This window comes from Biomphalaria glabrata, chromosome 9 (genome assembly GCF_947242115.1).
Source record: "Biomphalaria glabrata chromosome 9, xgBioGlab47.1, whole genome shotgun sequence".
NCBI lineage: Eukaryota > Metazoa > Mollusca > Gastropoda > Planorbidae > Biomphalaria > Biomphalaria glabrata.
This window is the reverse complement of record NC_074719.1, coordinates 1,134,599-1,157,643: the sequence shown is the minus strand read 5'-3', so window position 1 is coordinate 1,157,643 and position 23,045 is coordinate 1,134,599. Positions and strand designations below refer to the sequence as shown.

Below are 23,045 nucleotides of genomic sequence, written 5' to 3'. Positions count from 1 at the left end.
TTGTAAGAAAAATGAAATTTGTAAATGAGATTTTATACATTCATTTTTTTTATTTAAATTCTTTAAAAAGCCAACTTAATTTAGCTACATTCATTTTTTATGTAACAAATGTGTTATTTTTCTTGTTGAGGGGTCCTGTGTTTAAATGAAAACCCAATTCTTATATAGGTCATAACCTACTAAAAGCGATTGATACCAATTAAAGAAAGGATTTAAAGTTCAGAAAAAAGATAAATCATCATGCATATATGTTTCATATAAAATTGAAAATGTAATTATTTATACAACAACATTACATTGTGGCTTTTATTGTTGCTAATGTAAACAAATAGCATGGCTAGATTAAATTTTTAGAAGTTAGAATATATTGCTAAATTATATTTTTTGACATAATTTTCATAGATTTTACATGCTAATGTTATAAGCTATTATGGGTATCTAAATGTGTCTCTTGACTAGTTTAGATCAAGATATAATTAGGCTACTCACAGTTCTAGACATGATCTAATAGGTGATTTCTAATTATCAAAGAACTACTACCTTAAATCTAGCTCAATATCTAGATCTATATCTACATGTTTAGACTCAAGTTTCAATGAAGAAAAGATCATAATTCTAAGATTACTAACAGAGTTTCTATTACTAATAGTGTAAAAGTCTTTAAATCTAGATATTTACTGATCCTACTCTACAAGACCAACAGACCTAAGCAGAGGAGACAGAGATTTAGATCTAGATCAGTGTTTTTCAAACTTAGGACCAGTAAACTGAAGTTCCACTGTCAATGAATCATTAATTTTTTGCAGTATACTTTTTAAAAAAAGAAATCATAGCTTAATTAATGTAATGATGACTTTGAGATGAAACTGATTATTAAAAAAAAATGTATAGGTGTATAAGTGTAAGTCAGTCAAACAGCTGAAAAATCATATTAGTAATATTTTCACATCAAGAAGGCTTCATACACTAGTTTGACAGTACTTCAATCCAGATAATGCACACAGGCTTCTGATGAGTGTCACTTTCAATGCAGCAAAAACTTCATTGCAAATAATTTTCACCGTAAGGTGGTTAAGCCGTCTTTATTTTCTTCTTTGGTGGTTCTTTGGATATTGTTTCGGTGTCGGCACTAACTTTTTTTGTTTGAACCACTACTCAGACTATCTTGAACAATATATTGTCACTTTTCTGGGGATAAATTTTTCCATCTTGTAAAATAGTTAAAAGTGCACACAAATCAGAAACACTCCACCTTCCTTGAGATAATGCATATATCGTACTAAATAGAAAAGACTGCTGAGAAGCCAGGTGTAACGGTAAAACTGGAACTGATATTACTTAATTTCTGTTTTTTTTCTGTCTCTAACTTGGGGTTATAATTAAAATTAAAACCTAAGATCTACTTCCATTTCTAGATTGTTCACATATCTTCTGGTAATAAAATTAGCTGAAAAAATATAAAAAGAATAAAAACCTAAAGATTGAGACATTAATTCATGGAAAGTAGGAGACTGCATGAGTACCCCGTGACATGGCTTGAAGTATCGCCAGTGATATGCGTACGACAGTTTGAAAAGCACTGATCTAGATCAGGATACTGGCTTTTAAAATTGAAAAAAAATGCCATTCCCTAAGCATAAGCAACTTATTTCTTGTTAAAATACTAACAAGTATATACAAGTACTTGCCAGGAGGAGGATGTTTTTAACAGAGTTCTAATTCATTTGTACTGTAATAAGAATTTACATGTAATAACATTTATTTTTTTGGTGTTTTTTTTGGTGTGGATATGTATATTAATTGACTGATATTGAAAAACCTCAGGCTCAGTGTAAAGTTTTCAGAAGACATTACACAATGTTGTAACAATATGTCAATATACATAACCAGTCTGACTTTGGATTTCAATAATAAAAATAATAATTATGACTAATCACCCATGTATTATGACTAATCACCCATGTATTATGACTAATCACCCATGTATTATGACTAAACACCCATGTATTATGACTAATCACCCATGTATTATGACTAAACACCCATGTATTATGACTAAACACCCATGTATTATGACTAAACACCCATGTATTATGACTAAACACCCATGTATTATGACTAAACACCCATGTATTATGACTAAACACCCATGTATTATGACTAAACACCCATGTATTATGACTAAACACCCATGTATTATGACTTAACACCCATGTATTATGACTTAACACCCATGTATTATGACTTAACACCCATGTATTATGACTTAACACCCATGTATTATGACTAAACACCCATGTATTATTATAAAAGACCTATGTATCATGAACAAATGCCAAAAGCAGTCTTTTTTGGTGAGCTAAAAGGTGGTCGACGTAACAGAGAGGCCCCACGGAAACGCTATAATGACCAGCTTAGGCGCCAACTTGCCTAAGCTGACATAGAAGAGTGCACCTGGTTGCAGGCGGCACCGGAACAAGACAGCTGGAGGTCACTGACAAAGGCTGCGGGACACACATTTGAGACCAAAAGAAAATCAGCTGCCGAGGACAGATGCAGACGGCGAAAAGAAACTCTAAATCGACCACCTGCGGACAATGGTTATGCTTGCCCTGGGTGTGGCAAAATATGTAGGTCACAGCTGGGGCTGCGCAGCCACTGGAAATACTGCATTCCTCACTAATCTTCGGACTTGAAGACAAGCCTTATTATTATTATTATTAAGATTAAAGACCTATGTATTATGATTAAAGACTCATGTATTATGATTAAAGTCCTATGTATTATGATTAAAAACCTACGATTAACTACCTATTTATTATGATTAAAGACCTATGTATTATGATTAAAGACCTTTGTATCAGCTGTCAAATAAAATGTTAATAAAGCTGCACAAACTTAGTTGGAAAATGAGACAATTTTTTAGAAAAATATATTTCTAATGTTTCAAGATGAAATGAAAGATTACAATTAAAGTTAGACATCTATAATTATCAAGCTGCATATAAAAGTATACAAGTTTGGAAATGAAGAAAAAAAAGGTTGAGTAAGTTGAAATGTTATGTAATGTAATGGATGGTTACATTCTAGGATTTAATTTTTTTGAAATATATATGTATATTAAATTTTAATAAACAGAAAAAGGAAGTAAAATCAGCTTTACCCAATTGTCTGCTAAAATAACATTGACTTTTTTTCATTCCCTGCCAGAATCCTTCAGATTTGATAGAAATGTAGAACTTTGATGAAGCTCCTAAACTAGACAAAGATAAAAAATTTGATTGGGGATTACTATCAGATGATCTCTTTCTACGTTGGTCTTCTGTATGAGTGTCTCTAAGATGATAGCTATCAAATGATCTTTTTCTATGTTGGTCTTCTGTATGAGTGTCTCTAAGATGATAGCTATCAGATGATCTCTTTCTATGTTGGTCTTCTGTATGAGTATCTCTAAGATGATGGCCATCAGATGATCTCTTTCTACGTTGGTCTTCTGTATGAGTGTCTCTAAGATGATGGCCATCAGATGATCTCTTTCTATGTTGGTCTTCTGTATGAGTATCTCTAAGATGATGGCCATCAGATGATCTCTTTCTATGTTGGTCTTCTGTATGAGTATCTCTAAGATGATGGCCATCAGATGATCTCTTTCTACGTTGGTCTTCAGTATGAGAATCTCTAAGATGAAATAAAATGTCTGAATTACTCAGATTCATTGGTTGAGTTTGAGCATTGAGTGTCACATTGGCTACAACAACAGTTTCTTTATATATCAGTCTTTTATCTAAATATTGGACGTATGTGACATTTTGTTCTAATGTGATTGATTCTGGTAGCTTGGTAGAGACAACAATGAAGAACAAGACTTGAAGTAGGTTTTGAAACGGCCTCGTCTTGTTCAACATTTTAGTGTAGGGATAGTCCTGGGAAATACAAAAGAGCCTCAATAAGAAATATTGAAAGAACATGTAAATAAATAATAAAATCTATAAGGATGAATATATCTAGTTCCTGGATAGAGGTCATTCCAGCTAAGTAAAAAATATAGACTAAATAAGTGCAGTTATAAAAGTTGGCAAGTTAACTTGTCAACTTTTCATTGTGATGTGCAGTTTAAAAAAAAAAATTATGTCTCATGTGTTTGTGTTAATATTATTATTATTCATTGGAAATCTTGAGTTAGTTAGATGATTTATTTTCACGGCTGATTCAAGCATCGATCCATTTTCAAATGCTTTTAAAAGTAAAAAAGTTCTTACATCAAGTATCATTCAGATATAAATCAATTTTTTCAGAGTTGTATATTAGATCATTACAATTACTTTTTTTACTTTTCAAAACGCTTTCTTCATTTGTAACTACTACACTAAAAGTTTTTTATTTTAAGGTTGACCTATACCAAAGTGTATCTAGTTATGATAGCATATTTAAAAAACTTTTTTCTAAAATGTTTGCAAACAAAGTGCCAAGGAATTTTAACATTTCTCAACAAGCAATATAGCATGAACTTTGACATTAGCATATAGTTGCTACAAAATGTATTAACTTTATAACTTTCTTTCCTTTCACCTGTTCAGATAAAATTGACAACTTCAAAATAGAGACTCAACTCATGACTCGCTATAAAAATGTCAATCTCTCCGTTTGTGGCTTCCTTTTCAATCATTGTCACTTTATGTCTTGTGAGACAATTGTTTCCCTTTGCAACGATGACTAAAGAGGCCAATCCTTGATACACAGCTGTGGTCACAGGATTGGGCATTTGTAAGCACCAGGCGCTGTTGCAATGTCACACTTCTTTCTACTTCTGGTGGGTACAAGACCCTTCCTTAATGCTTGCTCTCCATCTGGATCTATCCAAAACTTCATTTTCACAACTGTTGGTGTCAATTTTGAGCTTCATGTCACATTTGTGTGCATCAATATACCATTTAAAGTTGGCGACTTGCAGCTTTTCTATTAAATCACCATGCAGAATGTCTTGTGGGAGTCGACCTTGTAGCATTCTGTGAACATAAGACTAAGACTAAGACTAAGACTGCTTTAATGATCCTTACGGAAATTTGTTGTGATTACAAGGACTCCTTTCTCATATAAAGACAACACAACAGAAAAATACACATAAATACAACAGACAACATAAAGAGCAAACCTGCCAAGAAGTTTACTGCCGATAACAGTGCGGATGTCCTGGCACCTTGCACTTAACATTGGTTATTTTATCTTGCCACTTTATTATAAAAAATCCACCTTAAGCATCGGTGGCGGAATATTTTTTCTTCCAAGAGTAGGTTGACCATGTTTCACTGCCACATAGCAGAATGTTCATCACACAAGTCCGGTAGACTAAGACATTGGTATTGATAGTCAGCAAGGTATTGTCCAACACTCTTTTCTGTAGCCATGATATGGTGGCCATTGCCTTGGCTTTCCTTTGCTGATGTCTTTATCCAGTAGCACATAATTGGAGATAATGGAACCAAGATATCAGAAATGGTCAACAATTTCCAGGGGGTTGGCCATCAATGTTCATGTGAGTTGCATGTGAATGTGTTTTGAACCAGATTTTTAGTCTTGCTTTGACTAATATTTAAGCCAAACGTCTGGCACGCAGCTGATAGTCTGTCTACCAGGGTCTAAAGCTGATTAGCAAATTCAGCAACAATAGAGGCATCATCAGCATACAGAAATTCTTTGATTAATACCTAATTCTGGGGTTTTGCCCTCAATCTAAGAGATAAGATAAGATAATTTTATTAATCCAATCAAATGGAAATTCAGTTTGACTACAATTGACAATATCAGCCTAACTACTGTACAATAACAATATAGATGAAAAATTCCAACAACATTCACACACGAAACACATACACATTCACAACCAGTGCATTATGAATTTGACTTCTATGTACTTCTCGATGACGACAGCTGATCTTGTAACACTCTGACCGAAAGTGGGATAAAGGAGTTTTTAAATCTTTCTGTTTTAGTCCTAATGAAAAGGAGATGACCACTTCATTCAGATCTTATGTAACAGTGGTTTAATGGGTGCAGGTTGTCCTTAAGAATTGAGAGTGTTTTGGAAAGGCATCTTTCATGAAAAAGCACTTCAAGAGATGGTAGCTGTATTCCAGTGATATGCGATGCTTTTTTAATTAGTCAATTTAGTCTAAGTCTTTGTGCCAGTGAAGTATTACCATCCCAGTAGGTGATGGCAAAGTTAATTAGACTGCTGATGGTTGCTGTATGAAAAAAGTTTAATAATTGTTTTGTCGATGTTAAATTTTCTTAGCTTTCTGAGATATCTAATCTGGATAAATTGAAGAGTTTTCCTGAAAATCTTGAAAACACCTTCATTGATGTCATTATAAGCATAATGCAGCAGGCAGGGAAAAAAAAATGTCAGAGTAGGTTTGAACACACATACCAGTTTGACACTGCTGCTGATCTGGTTAATGATTGAGTGCCTTTCAATTTCACTGTCCATTTTGTTTCCTCGTTCAATGAACTAAAGTAAATTGGGAGGGCATCTTATTTTTCTTAAAGAGTTTGAAAAGGCCACTTCTGTTGACCATATCAAAGGCTTTAGTCCAATCAACTAATACAATGCATAGAGGTCTGTCTCTATCAAGGAATTTCTCCTGCAGTAGTCTAAGAGAGGATACCATGTCTATAGTGGATCTACCACTCCTAAATTCACATTGAGACTCTGGATAAACTACAGAAGCTATTACTTGCAGCCTGGATAGTGAATATTTTGCCAACTATGCTGAGGAGAGAAATAACCTCATATAATTGTTGCAATCACTCTAATCTCTTTTGTTTTTATACATTTTGACAATATTTGCTTTGGACCTGTCCTGTGGGACACACCCTATTTACAGTAGGGGCAGAGGAGATATTCAATTTACTTAAATTATACTTAAGACTTACTAAGCAGACGTCAATCTTTTGATTTGTATCTTCACTCTCACAAACATGAAAAGCAATGTCTTGAATACTCTCTTGGTTGGAGAAATTAGCATATACAAATGCATGGCTGTCATTCAAAATTTCTATGACGACATTGTATGTAAAATTATCTGAAAAAAAAAAAAAGGTAAAGGATACTTATACCTTGCATTCTAAGGGGCAGATGATGTAAAAGTCATCCGTTTCTGGGCCCATGATTAACTTAACAACAGTATCATATGACCAGCATAATATCTGCCTTTACTTTTCCCCCATCGAACCCGAGACCTGATGAATTGGAAGCCAAGGTGTCACATGTGTGTGTATTATGTCACGCTTGAGAGCACACCATCAGCTGACTAGCAGGAGGTCAACTGACCTTATTTAATTATTCAGGTCACATTATGCCGATTTTCCTAGAGAACAATTGATTTGAATAAACTAGATATAGGGTAAAAGAAATGGAATCATGGGAAGGTGATAGTACATTTTATCAGTGTAACTCTCTAGTCATCAATCATTCTTCTATTTGAAAAGTTTCATAACCCTAAAATTTATTTTTATCAATAACCTAATAATGGTACAAGACTGCCTTTAAAAGAGTGAATACACTAATGTGAATCAGTTGACAGTTTAGAGAAGATGATTACTGAATCAAAACTGTGGCTAATATCATAATAGAATTTCTAGGAACTGAATACATGGGCAATAAAAAATAGAATATATATAGATGAGTGCTTCATAAAAGAAGAAGGTATTGGGTGTCAAGGGGTGACAAGTGTGGTCGAGAGGCTAAGTGCGCTTGAACTTGGCTCACCTTGGGTACCTAGAAGGGGGCTCGAGGTTCGACACCCGACTCGGACAGAGTTGTGTTTACTGAGCGCCTAAAGGTAGCACGGAAAACCAACTCCTAGATACCTCCTCCCCACTGGTCCACAAATGAGATTGGACCAAAAGCTCTGAGCATGCTATAAGCATGAAAGTAGCGCTATATAAAAGCTATAATAATAATAATAATTTATCAAATGTATACAACTAAAAATTAAAAAATGAAGTCATCAAAAAATTTCATGTAACAATTTTGTTTTGACCCTTGACTTCCAAACTGCAATTTATCTAGTACGTCAGACTACTGTGAAGTCACATTTTAGAGAGAGTCAGACTAAATAAGAACACCTACATTTATCTTTTTGGCTTGATACAACTGAATGTCATAGTTGTGTTTATCTCGGAAATTTCTGTGGAACTTCCCTCTGAGTCATATGGTTTGGAATTAGTTGTCCACTTGCTTTCTTGATGTTGGACAGCATATTAGTTGCTCGTTGAGGCAAGTTATACCCAAGTGAAAGGAATCTTGCTGGTTAAAACGAAATCTTTGACTGCCTTATACTGATCTTGTTAGATACTACCTTGGCTCTGTAAAGGAATTCTGGTCTAGACTGAGATACTAAAGTAAAGACTGTGAGGATAGAAGAGAAATTCTGACTGATGTCAAAATTCCAGTTTTATTTGCATTTTATTTTCTAGGGTCCTGGGTTCCAATCTCAGTGAAGACCATCAAACTCTGATGGATACCTGGTATTAACACTGTATTGTATTACTCTGACACATGCAGAGAACTAATGAATAATAGGTCTAGATCTATGTATCTAAATTAAATGTAAAATGAAATAATTCTTACCTTGAGTAAATGGGATCAGAATCTGTGAGGCATTCTGAGACTGACCAATATCATTCAGAGACCAGATTTCAACAACTAATTCTTTTGGTGGTAGATTCGCTTGCAGGATGTAGTTTGTAGTCACATTAAGATACATACTTGGTTCACTGTCTGAACTGATTTCTACATGATATTTGATTCCATTTGTCACCTCAGGCTGGAAACAAAATGAAATTAATTAATTTAAATTGTTCTCATCCTCTTGAAATGAATCCTAAATTTTCAATTGGTTAAAAAGATACTAAAAAGATAAGTCTTTCTGGTAATGGTGCAGTCATTTACAATATAATTTTATAATGAGACCCAAGGCTAAATATTCTGTATTATACAAAGTTCTCTACATATTTCTGAAGTAGTTATTCAATTAGGGTAATACTTATATTATTTTTTTTAAATGATTAAAAGCCCTAATAAGCCTTAAACAGTGTAGGTTTTTTCCTCTCAACTCCTTTCAACACAAGTTTGATGTCACAATATTTGATTGTTTATGTTAATAAAAACTGTTGCAATTTAGATTGTATCTAATTAAGCATATAGCAGTAAAAAATTGAAACCATAGACATTTGGTTTAGTTGTAATCAAACTAGATTTTGGCACAACTGTGCATACTGGCTAGTAAAGCAGTAAGCCAATTTAGATATCAAAATGATTGTAACTGTCAAAATAATTATCTTGTTAGCTTTAGGAGGTCTGATATGCTGATCTGCCTAAAACCCGCTTGTTCTTCTGATATAACTAGTGGGAAGCGTGGTCGAGAGGCTAAGTGCGCTTGAGCTTACCTTGTCTTGGCAACCTAGAAGGGGGCTAGAGGTTCGACACCCGACTCGGGCAGAGTTGCGTTTACTGAGCGCCTAAAGGCAGCACGGAAAACCAACTCCTAGATACCCCCTCCCCCCCCCCCCCCCAACCGGTCCACAAATGAGATTGGACCAAAGCGCTCTGAGCATGCTATAAGCATGAAAGTAGCGCTATATAAAAGCTATAATAATAATAATTTGTCTGCTATGGGATTTTGCCAGTTTAACATACTTTTTAACAGGACTTTGCAGGGATGGCTTATGAGCCTGATTGTGCAGTAGTTTTGACAGAGTTATAAATTGCCTTTCTTTGGGAGAGTGATGATGAGTGGATGGCTCCTGAACTTGCGCCATTCTCCTGACTGCCAGATCTTGTTGCAAATCTTAAATAGTGCATTTATTATGGTTTCTCCTCCAGCCTTTAGAAGTTCACCAGGAATATTTCCCACCCTAGCTGATTTTCCCTTTTTTAAGGGCTTTAACTGTGATGCTACTTCCAAGCAAAGAATAGGCTATTCATCGATATTGCAGGGACTTTGAGCAGCTCAGGACCTCCTGAGGTTTCAAAGTTGTACAACTCTGATGTATAGGATCATAACATTTGCTGAGACATGATCAGGAGCAAGCCATGTTAAATTTCCATTAACACAAAATCTTCATTATAAATGCTGCATGGCTACGGCATAAAAATAAATTCTAACCTTCCACATCAGCCACAATGAAGACATGCCAGTTTGATCATTAAATCTGGAATATGTAAACATATCTAGCTGAGGGGGTGATGATGGAGCTGAAAATATTTTGTTTCAATTTAAATTAAATTGTTATATCAATTCCAGCAATTACCAGACTAAAAAATGGAGTAAAAAAAAAATTAAACTATTCATCAACTTCATTACAAGTGACAATGATCTTCATAGGTTTGGTTTTCAATTGTAAATCAATCGTAACGTCTGTATCATATAAGATAAGATAATCCCAAACCCTGCATCTAAAAAATATCACTTGATATATAATAAGTATTAACACTATACAAGAAAAAATGTTTTTGCTATATAATAAACACAGGGATATTTAAAGTCTATCTGGGAAAAGACTTTATAGAAATTAAATGTTGGCTTTTTTCTGTATATATGATCTTCAAAACCATTAAGCCTACAATGTTGTGTGAGTCTTTGAAGAGCTTTGAACAAATAAATCATTTATCTTATATAAATGATCAACTGCAGATCAAATGGATACAATTTTCTATTATTCAAACAGATTCACATCATGACTAACAAGCACATTCTTCTTCTTCTTCTTCTTCTTCTAGCCAGCTTTATTGCTGCTGAGCTGTGAGCTCTTTTGCAGACTGTACCAAGGAAAAAAAATAGTGTGCTGTTTTCTTCAGTTGTTCAGCACTGCCATACAGGGTGTTGGTTATGTTGGGCTGTAGTGGAAGTAGGGTCTGCCTAAGGTGGATTAGGGAGGGGCATTCAAAGAGGATATGGTTTACGGTTTCAAAGGGGTGGGCGCAGTGTCTGCAAAGGGGTAGTTGTGTGGAGTTTATTTTGTTCAGGTGGTAATTGAATAGTGGTGTGTGTCCTGTTCTTAGTTGCTAACAAGCACATAAACTGTTAAAAATTTCCAGACACCACTGAAAGTTTGTTGAGCCAATTCAGGGGTTAAGGCTAACACTGCCTAATAACTTAACTTGCATGACTAGATCAGCACATTGATATGCTTAAGATGTAATTATCTTTTTTTTAAGGAGCATTTGTAGGGCTAGGGTTAGGTTATATGTGTAAAAAAAAAGAAGAAAAAGAGTTGTAAGATTAATTGCAGTACATAATGCTTGGTTAATAAAATTAATACCTTTACCTAATAACAGAGTTGTAAAATTTAAATATTGTGTACACCCTTTTCTGTTGGCCACAATTCCTGTCACCAGTAGAGTGTAGTGAGTAGATTCTGTTAAACTGTCAAACGTAATGGATGCATATTGAAGATCAAAGTCAAGTTCGAACAAATCAACATCAAACAAATAATCCTTAACCAAACTCATCTGCCAAGGGAAAAAAAAAAGTAAAAAAATAATTATTCCTATATTCATTTATAGCAATAAGTAAAAGTTTATTTACAGGTTATTCTATTTTTATGATTTTTATTTCTTGAATAGAAAAATTGGAATTGAAATTGGAAGATAAAAGGTTCGGCTAGAAGGTCTTAGTGACTCGATTTAGCAATCCACTCATCAATGTAGAGTAAAAATGAAGCTAACTCTGCTTTAATAACATAAAAGCCATCAAGTAATAATTTTCAGGAAACCCATTCCACACTAGTGGTACTTGGGAAGAAGGAGCAATTGTATGAACTGGTCCTAACTTATGGAATAACAAGCTTACCCTTATCTTTGTGTCTTATACTTTATTAGGTTTTTCTATTTGTAAATTATGGTTCAGTGTTTTTTGTAAGTATTATTTTATGTTTTTTTGCTATTTACTTTTTAGTCTTCTGTACTGTAGGGTCTCTAAGTTTAGCAATTTTACTAATAATGGTATTACTCTAGTTAAATGTGAATAATTATTTTTGTATGAATCTCAAGGCCTTATTTTGCATCTGTTCTAGTTTCTTTATGTTTTCTTGAGTTGAGGCATATTCCAACATTGGTCTTACCAAGGTTAATTAACATTTTAGTTTTATGTTCCTGTTGGTTTTGTAAGCATTTCTTTGAATAAGCCCTCATGCTTTGTTTGATTTTTTTTACAATTTCATTTCCAATTTTGAGTACCTTGTTGTTGTTTTTTTGTTCTATATATTATGCAATGAGGAGGCGTGGTGGCTGAGCGGTAAAGTGCTTGGCTTCCATACCAAGGTCCCAGGTTCGAATCCTGGTGAAAACTGGGATTTTCAACTTTGGGATATTTGGGCGCCTTTGAGTCCACCCAGCTCTAATGGGTACCTGACATTAGTTAGGGAAAAGTAAAGGTGGTTGGTCGTTGTGCTGCTCACATGACACCCTTGCTAACCATCGGCCATAAAAACATTTGACCTTTACATCATCTGCCCCCATAGATCGCAAGGTCTGAAAGGGGAACTTTACTACTATATTAAGCAATCATGTGCAAACTTTTGTTCCTTAGCTAATGCAGTTAGAAACAGTAGTAAACCTAAGATATTTCCTTGAGCTACACCTGAGTTAATTGTTTCTGGCATTGATTTAAAGCCTTTTATTTTTTACAGTTTGTTCTCTACCTATCAGGAAATCCTGCATCCATTGGTTTAAGGGACCAGCAATGTAAAAATATTTTTTTAAGCAAACCATGGAGGCAAGTTTTGTTTGATGCATTAGAAAAGTATAATAAAATAGCATCTATTTGCTCAGTATCAAAGACCTTTGAACTGTCATCACTACAACCTAATAGTTCAAGTTTCACATGACCTAAATTTCCTAAAGCCAGGTTGGTAAGGAGTAAGGCTATTGCGTTTATCTAAGTGGTTATGATATTGCGACATTTGTTTTCTAGTATTTTACATTTGATATTGGTGATTGATGCTGGCCTTTAGTTTTCTGGATCAGACTTTCTTTTTTTTTTTTTAAATAAGGGAGTTACATTAGCCCGTTTCCAGTCCCTCTGTACACTTTATTAAGAGATGCCTAAAAAACAAATTTGAACACATGTGCTAGCTTGCTTAATCTAGCTGGAATACTGTCAGGTCCAGATGCCTGATTTGGTTTACTATTGTAGTATTGCTGACAGAAATACTAAACCTCAAGGTTTTCAAGACAAAGAACCTGTGGCTCCCTCTCAAAACTATAGTAGAACAACAACATCATTACATGAACATTAAGGCGCTTCAGTGAGGTGAAGTGCCAACAGTGCTGTTTTTACAAGTAAACATATCATGTTGAGTTTAACTTACCGTAAGTAACTGAAGACTATCATCTGAGGCCCATAGCTCCAAAGAATAGAGGAATTTTTTATTTTTATCCATTAAATTAATCAGTCTTGCAGTTTCCTTGGATGGACGAAATTGGATCACGGCTTCAACAGCACTTATATTTAGAGTTGACAACTCTTTCACACAACCTGGTATAACTAATATATAGATAAGTATATATTACACATACATACATTTTTTTAACTAGAAGTTATCATTTTAATCATTTTTAGATTTAAAAGTATTATGAGAAAGATTTTATTGTAACATTTAAAATAGTGTGTGTTATTTTTTCTTTTCTTTTTTAAATTTAGCTCATCATTCATCTTTTTCATTATCATTTTTATGTTAAAGGGTTCAGGCGAGGAGTCCTAGATTTACGATGAACTGCACAGTGGTTTCCTGATCAGGTAGCTCACCACATAGTTTTTGCTCTATTAGGGGTTTTGGGCCAGTGTCGTGTTCTGGCCTCTCAATAGAGAAAGCAGCTTTCAAGGACATGGTCAGCATTCTCTAGTGATGCTCCACAAGGGCAGGTTTCACTAGTCCCAGTGTTTAGCTTACAGAACATGTGTTGTCTCATTCTGTTGTGTCCGGTTCTGAGATGAAATATTATATGTTGGTCGTGTCGGCACAGCTTATAACAGGCATAGTTGTTTTTTTAGTCAGATAAGACCTGGTTCATTTCTTCTACTCTCTATTTTTCTTCTTCATTTCTTCAAGGTAGAGAGGAATTTTCGAGTCTCATTTTTAGCTAATATTTCTGCTATTTCATTGCCTTCTATTTCAATGTGGGAAGCGTGGTCGAGAAGCCAAGTGCGCTTGAACTTGGCTTGGCTACCTAGAAGGGGGATCGAGGTTCAACCCCCGACTCGGGCAGAGTTGTGTTTACTGAGCGCCTAAAGGCAGCACGGAAAACCAACTCCTAGATACCCCCCCCCCCCCCCACTGGTCCACAAATGAGATTGGACCAAAAGCGCTCTGAGCATGCTATAGCATGAAAGTATCGCTATATAAATAAAAGCTATAATAATAATAATATTGTGGGATCTATTGGATAACAGTTTCCTTGCTATCTTACAAGAGATGTCCTGAGTTGTATTAAATGATGCCTCAGAGTTATTTTGCCTAGCAGGATGAAAATCTAGCTGTTCAGCAAGCTTGGGGAAAATAGTAGGGATTTGGTAAGACGAACTGTCAGAGCACCCCTACGACAAATGTCAAGGGACAGATGAGAGATGAGACATGAGAGCTGCTTGCTCCTCTTTCTGTTCTGTGGCTGTCCAAGAGATCATCTTTCTCCATTGGGCCTTTCAATTAATATGCCAGCTTCTCCGTTTGTGTTGGATTCTTGAGATCAAAAAGCAGTGACTTTTTGATTCAAGTCATACTGACTATTACTTTGCAGCATTTAAAGATAGCCCGCAATGAGGCACGCCCAATGAAGACAATGTTAGCTCAGTTTTATGATGGCTTTTTTTTTTATAAAATAAAATTGTTATTATTAATATAAATGTAGATGTCAATAAAGATATGATATGATGTAACCTGCAGGCTGACTCTCCTGTTCAGCAACTACTCTGTTTTTGAATAAGCTTACCAGAACTTATTCTTCATAAACTCTTAGTCTACAGAGATTTAACAATTGCTTACCATAATCCATGAGACAAACTTCTTGTTTCACTTGCTGAGATTCAGCCGAGTCAGACTTTGAAACGTTGATTATTAATGTGACATTATGTGCGGATATTATAAAGTATGGGTCAGTGTTGTCAAATTCACACAAGCAGGTATCACCGCCACTACAGTTGACGGTACACAATGGTTGGACTGACAAACTAAAACTAAAAGAAAAAAAACAACAATAATGAACAGACACAAAAATTAATTTTAATATCTATTAAAATGTTAAACATGTTTAATTTGCATGTAAATAGAGCACAGTAAAAAAAAAAATGTACATAAAAATATTGCGCCCAATATTAAAAAAAAAAAAACTTAGTAAAAATTATTTCAAAATAATGTAAAAGTAAAGTAAAGTTCCCCTTTCATACCTTGCGATCTATAGGGCAGATGATGTTAAGATCATCTGTTTCTTTGGCCAATGGCCAATGGTTAACCACAACAACCAACCGCCTTAACTTTCCACAACTTAAGTCAGGTACCCATTGGTGGGTGGACTTAGGGGCACCCTAATAATCCAGAAATTCAAAGTCACAGTCTACACTGAGTTTCTTACCCAGGACCCCAAGTTTGGAAGCCAAGCACTTAAACCAATCAGCCAAATTATCAAGTAATTGTAATCAATTTCTATGGGGGAGGTTTTCTGCATGTTTTTTAATGTTAAGGTTTGTGTGCTGCGACATTTTTTTGTCCAATTCCGCAAAGTGTAACAGGAAAAACGTGCCAGTGGATCTAACGGATAAAACTGGCGCATAAGGACGGTGGCACAAAATAATGTAAAGTTCAATAAACTATTTCAAAGTATTTTTATTAAAAAAAACAGGACATCCGATGACGGAGTTAATTTTTTTTTTATTGTTATTAGAGTAGATTTTTAGTAATGTAGACGATTGGGAGCAGCTTTTATTCTTAGATGCTGACAGGGTGAGTAGTTGGCGTCAAAAGCTACGGAGTGTAAGAAATGGTGAGTTCAAACACTGTTGCATAGATACATTAGGGTCTGATGATGTTGAGCATCATGGTGTTAGGAAAATGCAAGTAAGCCCTATAAGTATGACTCAAAATCGTGTGGATGAAGTGTGGATCAGTGGGAAAGATGAAAAAAACAACTTTACTTTGCTCAGTGAACAAGCTGCAATCCCATTTGGGGTTTCTTAAATGTGTTACAAAAGAAAAAACAACAACTGTTCCTTGAAATCACAGACCAGCATCACTGATCAGCATTACATGTAAAATATGACAATGCAAATTATCTTAGTTCTTGCGAATTTCACTAGTTTGATTCAGTTTGGTATAGTGCTGATTTAGTGGCATTAGAAACGCATTAACTTTCTAACTAAATAAAGATTAAAGAATTTTAAGCACCACTGCCAAATGTCTAAATTTAAAAAGTGCTAACTTACTCTTGATAGACAACACTTAAAGTACTTGGACTTGATGTGCCAGTGTCCACCTCAATTCTCATGTCATTTTGTTCAGTAACAAATAAATTGACCAATTTAGGCACACCTGGAAACGGAAAGAGAAATTGGCAACATTGAGTACTATTGTATTCTTGGACTAAATATTCATTAGAGATATCATTAAATCATTAGCTAATCAAATTAGGATTAAAAATTTTTGATGATAGTGACAAGTCCTAGTGCCTAATAGTTACTAGACACAACATGGAGATAGTAAACAGCTCTATATGTTGTGCCCCTCTGGATCCCACCAACCTCCACTGTATTCATTTGTAGAATTGTGGTTTCCATTTTTTTTTAATAGTTTGTTTTGTATACTTTATGTTGATGGCTTTTAGTTTCTTTGTTAACTGTGACAATTGTTTGCATAAGAAGTATTTTATCATAACTTAAGAATTTCTCAGCTAGAAGGTTGGTGCATAGCTTCAAGGTTATCTGTTAATTAGATTATTTCTAATGGTCTATTGGTATGTCTTATAGTAACATACGTGTTTGGCAAAGAAAGTAGGACACAGAGAGCTGCTGCAGATTGTAAATGATTGGACTGTAATATTTCTGAAGGTGACTGTCAAAGCTTTTAAATCCAAATCACTTTCAACTGATGGTTGGAGAGCACAACAACATTATGCAATTATTTTTATTATAGCTTTTATATAGCGCTACTTTCATGCTAATAGGATGCTCAGAGCGTTTTTGGTCCAATCCCTTTTGTGGACCAGTAGGGGGAGGGGGTATCTTGGAGTTGGTTTTAGGCGCTCAGTAAACACAACTCTGCCGAGTCGGGTGTCAAACCTCGAGCCCCCTTCTAGGTAGCCAAGCCAAGTCCAAGCGGACTTGGCCTCTCGAACACGCTTCCCACCAGGATTATGTGGCCCTAATTCTGGTGAAGACTGGGATTTTTAATTCTTTGGGTGCCTCTGGGTCCACCCAGCTTTAATGGGTACATGGCTTTAGTTGGGAAAAGTAAAGGCGGTTGGTCATTATGCTGGCCACATGATACCCTCATTAATCTTGGGGCCACAGAAACGACCTTTACATCATCTGCCCTATAGAACGCAAGGTCTGAAAGAGGAACTTTACTTTTGACTTACTTAATTATGTGTCTGAAACTAAAGTGACTAAATGCGTAATAAAGACTTTGCACTGCAATGTTGAGAATAGTTTTAGCAGTGAAATGACTAGTAGTTTTTCATAAAGGATTTGGGCTAAGCCCCACCAATATGAAACTAGTGGTATGTCAAGCTAATAAACATAAGTACACTAAAATACAGTGAAATCCATTTAATTTGAAGTGGTATGGAAAGGGAATGCCTTCAAATTTTCTTAAGCTTATATTTCAACAAAGGAAATCACATAAGATTTATTTTCTACAAAATTAATTCCCTTGTTCATAAAGGTTGTAGGAGTAGACAAAAAGACCAGGAGAGTTTGATAACAAAAAAACAAAAAACAAAATTTAATAAAATACTCTGAAAGACACAAAGATAAAGGCATATTCCTCGTCCCATATGCTAGGACAAATTTGTACAAATACTCCTTCTTCCCTAGTGCTATTAGAGCATGGAATGGGTTGCCTGAGCTAGCCAGGAAAACCAGTGACTTGGCAGAATTTAAGTCATTGGTTAATATGCATGACTAAATGCATGACGCGTAGGATGTAATCACATTCTTTTTTGAAGTAACGTCTGTATTATATAAGATAAGAAGATAAGATATGACAGTTCTGATAAGTACGCCAAAGCATTTGTAGTTTGTGTAGCCAATAGTGTTGCATTGGCTATTGATGAACATAGTTATTAAACTACCACATTGTTATTTGGAACTCTTTTTGTCAAGTTCTTCAGTTAGATGTATTGTGTTGAGCAGTGTTTACAGAAGGCCTGGTAGAGAAAAATCGTAATAATATAATCAGGTTTATAGTTTATATTAGTGCCTATATATGATTTAATATACACTATGCACACATATATTGTGATCCTAGAAATGGTTCAGTAAGTGAAGGATAAGTGAATGTAACCTACTGACTTGAATTGGTGGGTGAAAAAGGCAATATGTTATTTTATAAGTAACTATGAATAAACTTTTTTTTAAAGAGAAAACAGAAGAAAAAAATTTACAATGTAGTGAATTCAAATTAAGGAAAATTCCCATATATGTGGCTTCAAATATCTGGATTCTTATGTACATTCATACCATCTTACATCTTATCATATAAAATGCAAGATGTTACTTCAAAAAATGAAGATTATGTCCTAAGACTAAGACTGCTTTATTGATCCTTACGGAAATTTGTTGTGATTACACGCGTGTCCCTGGGTCAATCAAGTCATACATGTGTTGTGTATATATGTTCTTGTTGTGTGTTGTGAACTGATCTGTTCTTGTGTGTCAAGATGTCTTGGTGTCCAGGTCAGCTTGTGTGTGTGTACTGTGTTATCGTGAACTGTTTTGTCATTCATGTTCAAGAAAGCCTAGGATCAAGACATGTCTTTTTGTAGTGTTTCATTAGGTTACTACAGCATATAAATCAATGGCTTAAACTCTGCCAAGTCATTGGTTTTCCTGGCTGATTCAGGCATACAATTTCATGCTCAATAAGCACTAGGGAAGAAGGAGTATTTGTACAAATTTGATCTAGCATATGGAACAAGAAATGTGCCTATATCTTTGAGCCATGATGTACAATGATATGATTTTATTTTTAGTATTTACCTAATCATGAATTATGAAATACATTACCCCACAAGTATGTGTCTTTGATGAAAGCTTGACAACATTTTGTAAACCTATAAGCCTATACATTACAATTCTGATAAGATATTGATTTGTCCAAATGGAAAAAAAAAAAATTTTGTTGGGAGCTGATTATGGTTCTTTGCTGAGAAAATTTAGTCACATTCTAAGCCTTATGAATCTTGGCATATTGTGAAGTCCTTGAGTATAATGAAACCAAATTCATACAATATGTCTGAAAAATTAAGGATGAGTGCAGTGTTTCACATGACTATGCAAACCCAGTTGCAACCGGCATATTTTCCGCATTTCATGCAGACAAAGCCCTTGTCCACTGAAAGTCTATTTAAGTTTTCTTTCCACCTTCTGCACCTGTCTTCAATAATAGCTTTTCTTTTGAGACTCAAATGTTTGTCCCACAGCCTTTGTGAGAGCTCTCCAACTTTCAGAGGGCATCTGCTGCTAGCTACTTTCTTCTATGCCAGTGAGGGTGAAATGTGACCTGAGTTGACCTTCTATGCCAGTGAGGGTGAAATGTGACCTGAGTTGATCTTCAGGGACACCCTCAAAGCTTCTCTGAAGGCGTTCAGCATAGACCCAGGCACCTGGGAGACAGAGGCACATGACAGAGCATCATGGCGTTGTGCTGTGAAAACTGGCGCACAGGTTGCTGAGGAAAAAAGAACAACGCAGGCAGAAGAAAAACGCCAGAAAAGAAAAGCGAGACAAACGACACTAGCTTCAGCTGAAATAACCTGCCCAGTGTGCGGCCGAACATTCCGGGCTCACATAGGTCTCACCAGCCACATGAGGAGGCATAAAACCCCAGTGCAAAGCCCTCAGCCCCCTGGATGATAAAGTGGTCATCATCGAACCACGATGGACGAACTATATATAGCACTTAAGGGGGAGGGGCACCTCTATCATGACATCCTCTTTTAAGCATGCCAAAGAAGATTGCCTTTGGCATACAGTCGTCTCCCATGTGGGTTAAGTGTCCGACCCAAAGGATGCATATTCTAATATTGGTCTAACTAAGCTAATTGCTTTTTTCTAATCTAAATAAACAGCAGTGAAAAGAAACATAAGGCCTAACCTGCTTCAGATGAAAGGCCAAATCTAAAAAGCACTGTCAAGGATAAACATAAAACTACAGAGCCATATTTTAGATCAAGACCTAGGATGCTTTTCTTCACATATTCCATTGTGTGGCAAGAAGTGTGTGAAGCCAACAAAGATAGGACAGATCATCTGAAATAGAAAAGTTTAACATTCAAATTGTTGTCAACACTGTCTGATTTAATGACATCTGAAGATCTCAATTACTTTCTATTCTTAATCATTAAAAGACATCATTAATGTTAAGTAGATAATTATAGTCAAGATACCAACACAAATAAATAAAATAATTCATGGAATAAATCTAGAATCTAGATCTATAACTAGATCTGCATATCTTATTATAGCTTACACAGACTGTCAATTATAAAGGCAGCACAATACAACAACATTTCCACAAAGAGACAGGAACACAGTGCACAGCTTTGCTATGTTTATATGGCATGAAATATGCGCTATACTAACATTTATAGATCTATAATTGACTATACTGCCTGGTCGTGCGGTTTGCGCGCTGGACTGTCGTTCGGATTTATCGACGGTCGAGGGTTCAAACCCTGCCCGCTCCCATCCCCCGTCGTCCTGCGGAAGGTTTGGACTAGGAAGTAAACTATCTTCAACTCTGAATGAACATCCGAAACATGTAAAACATTTTACAAACATTTATACTATATTATTCCTATTATCAGGATCTAATGTAGGTACACTAGTAAATTTAGTATGTGGAGACCCCTAGACTTTTTCTAAATCTTTTTTTTAAACACACACTGATATCTAATTATATAGCAATCCTTATTTTATAAGAAATAGGATTCTTGTAAATTTTATCAAATGTTCCTAGTTTAAAAAAAGTTACAATCATTTAATATGTAATTTTGGTATAAAATAAAAATGTATATTTTGCCTATTCTATGACAACTTCATTCATTTTGCTTTTGGAAAAGGTTCATACCAGCACGCAAAGGCTGTCTCCATGTAGTCCGATATTTTGTGATTTCCTACCACATTGTTTCTTTGATGCCTATTTTAAGTCCTCAGATTTCGCTTGCTGACATCTCAGTAGTTCAGCCTTGGGAACATCTTGGGTCTGACTCCTTCAGCAAGCTCGGCATTGAGGATGTCCAAAGGAATTCTTCTATCTGGCATGCAGGTGACAGGTTCAAGCCAACATAGTCTTCTCTGTGACAAAAGAGCATAGATGCTAAGTGTATGATCAGTTTCAAAACTTTCTAATTAGAAACAAGATCCCTCCAGGAGATACACGGACAGCGCAAGTGAAAACTGTTTAAATACATGCTCTTGATGCAGGTATGTGAACTAACTCTGGCTATAATACAGGCTTTGTAGATTAGCATTTTGTTTGCTATGGTCAGTTTACTATTTTCCCAGACATGCTTAGAGAATTTTGCCAATCTTGTGCTAACTGTAGCAACATCAGAGTAATGAGAAAAGCCGTTGGAGCTCAGACCAGCAGAAGTGTACCCCTGAAGTCAAAAGATGGCATGATCTTCAGTGATCATGCACTGCAAATGGAGTGATAGGTAAAGAATTTTGCAAACTCTACCAGATCCTAAATAGTATCTTGCTAACCTCTTTGTCTAACTTCTAAACACTTGTAGCTTTGGATGAATCAGATGAAACGCCCTCTATAAAGAAATTGAGAGCAGCCATTACAAGCTTACATGTTGGAAAGCAACCAGAAGGGCTGGGGAAAAAATGGGAAAGCTTCTGAAGCAGTCGTAAGATTAAAGTATTGTTTGTAAAAAAAATGCGGGGGGGGGGGGGGGGGGGGAGTTCAAAATATTCTTTTTGTGGAGACTACGGAGATGTAGGCCCAAATGTCTTAAATTGCCTTAAATCCGGCCCTGAATCTAGATTTAACCTTATCAGCTATAATCATGTATTTTAGCCTATTTATCATAAATCTAATCATGCCTGCTGTGGCAAGCCTGGCCTGACTGAGGAATAGATTTCACTAGATCTATAATCTATAATAATATTATATATCTATAGGCCTACTGATAGATTATATTCCCAGATCATTTCATTAATATGACTCATGAACATGTCCAGAGAGAATGATAGATCATCTGTTATTCTAGTCGTGCATCATGCATGTTTTAACATTTATTTATAGTTAGATCTAGATCTAGATCTAGAATCTAGGCTAATCCTAGTATTTAGTCAAGATTTAAGACATGTCATATGTGAATTAGATGTCTTGGTTTTCCACGCTATAATCCGCTATATAATTAGATCTATATCCAATCCATGTATGATGTTAATGTTAGTATACGTACCCTCCTGTACACTATGACTACACTCTAGTATCTACACTCTACAGTAGGCTGAGTAGCTCAGTAGGTACACATTACACATGGCATGCTAATCTAGAATAATCTAGATCTATTATAGTCTAGGCCAAACGTACCAACGTATTTTTCCTATTAGATCTTCTAGATCTATAAATCTATATGGAATGTCTATATTAAATTTCCAATCCGCACTAAGCTATATCTAGACTACATTTAGTCTACATCTTTGTAACATTTATTGAATTCATATGGGGATTTCCCGATTCTCTAGAAAAGCAACTCTCACATTACAGGCAACAATGAAAGTCGGCTATGTGGGAGGAAATCGCGCAAGATAGGA

At 35.4% G+C, this 23,045-nt stretch overlaps 1 protein-coding gene across 5 annotated transcripts in view; it reads right to left on the bottom strand.

Annotated features, from left to right (window-relative positions):
• Window positions 1-22,976, bottom strand: part of LOC106071118 (uncharacterized) — a 39,848-nt gene extending 16,872 nt beyond the window's left edge. For 2 of the 5 annotated variants that reach the window (XM_056039825.1, XM_056039829.1), the window contains exons 1-11: window positions 22,822-22,976; window positions 21,343-21,569; window positions 20,368-20,522; window positions 16,479-16,584; window positions 15,046-15,236; window positions 13,375-13,550; window positions 11,332-11,515; window positions 10,170-10,258; window positions 8,633-8,828; window positions 6,934-7,082; window positions 3,164-3,923 (exon numbers count right to left, since the gene is read on the bottom strand). In XM_056039825.1, coding sequence (XP_055895800.1) covers window positions 3,164-3,923; window positions 6,934-7,082; window positions 8,633-8,828; window positions 10,170-10,258; window positions 11,332-11,515; window positions 13,375-13,550; window positions 15,046-15,236; window positions 16,479-16,584; window positions 20,368-20,476 — 1,960 coding nt within the window. In that variant the 5' untranslated portion in view covers window positions 20,477-20,522; window positions 21,343-21,569; window positions 22,822-22,976. Of the gene's footprint in view, window positions 1-3,163; window positions 3,924-6,933; window positions 7,083-8,632; window positions 8,829-10,169; window positions 10,259-11,331; window positions 11,516-13,374; window positions 13,551-15,045; window positions 15,237-16,478; window positions 16,585-20,367; window positions 20,523-21,342; window positions 21,570-21,980; window positions 22,097-22,690 lie in introns of those variants that run through there. The other 3 variants (XM_056039826.1, XM_056039827.1, XM_056039828.1) reach the window with 3 other exon arrangements.
• Between the last annotated feature and the right edge of the window lie 69 nt (window positions 22,977-23,045).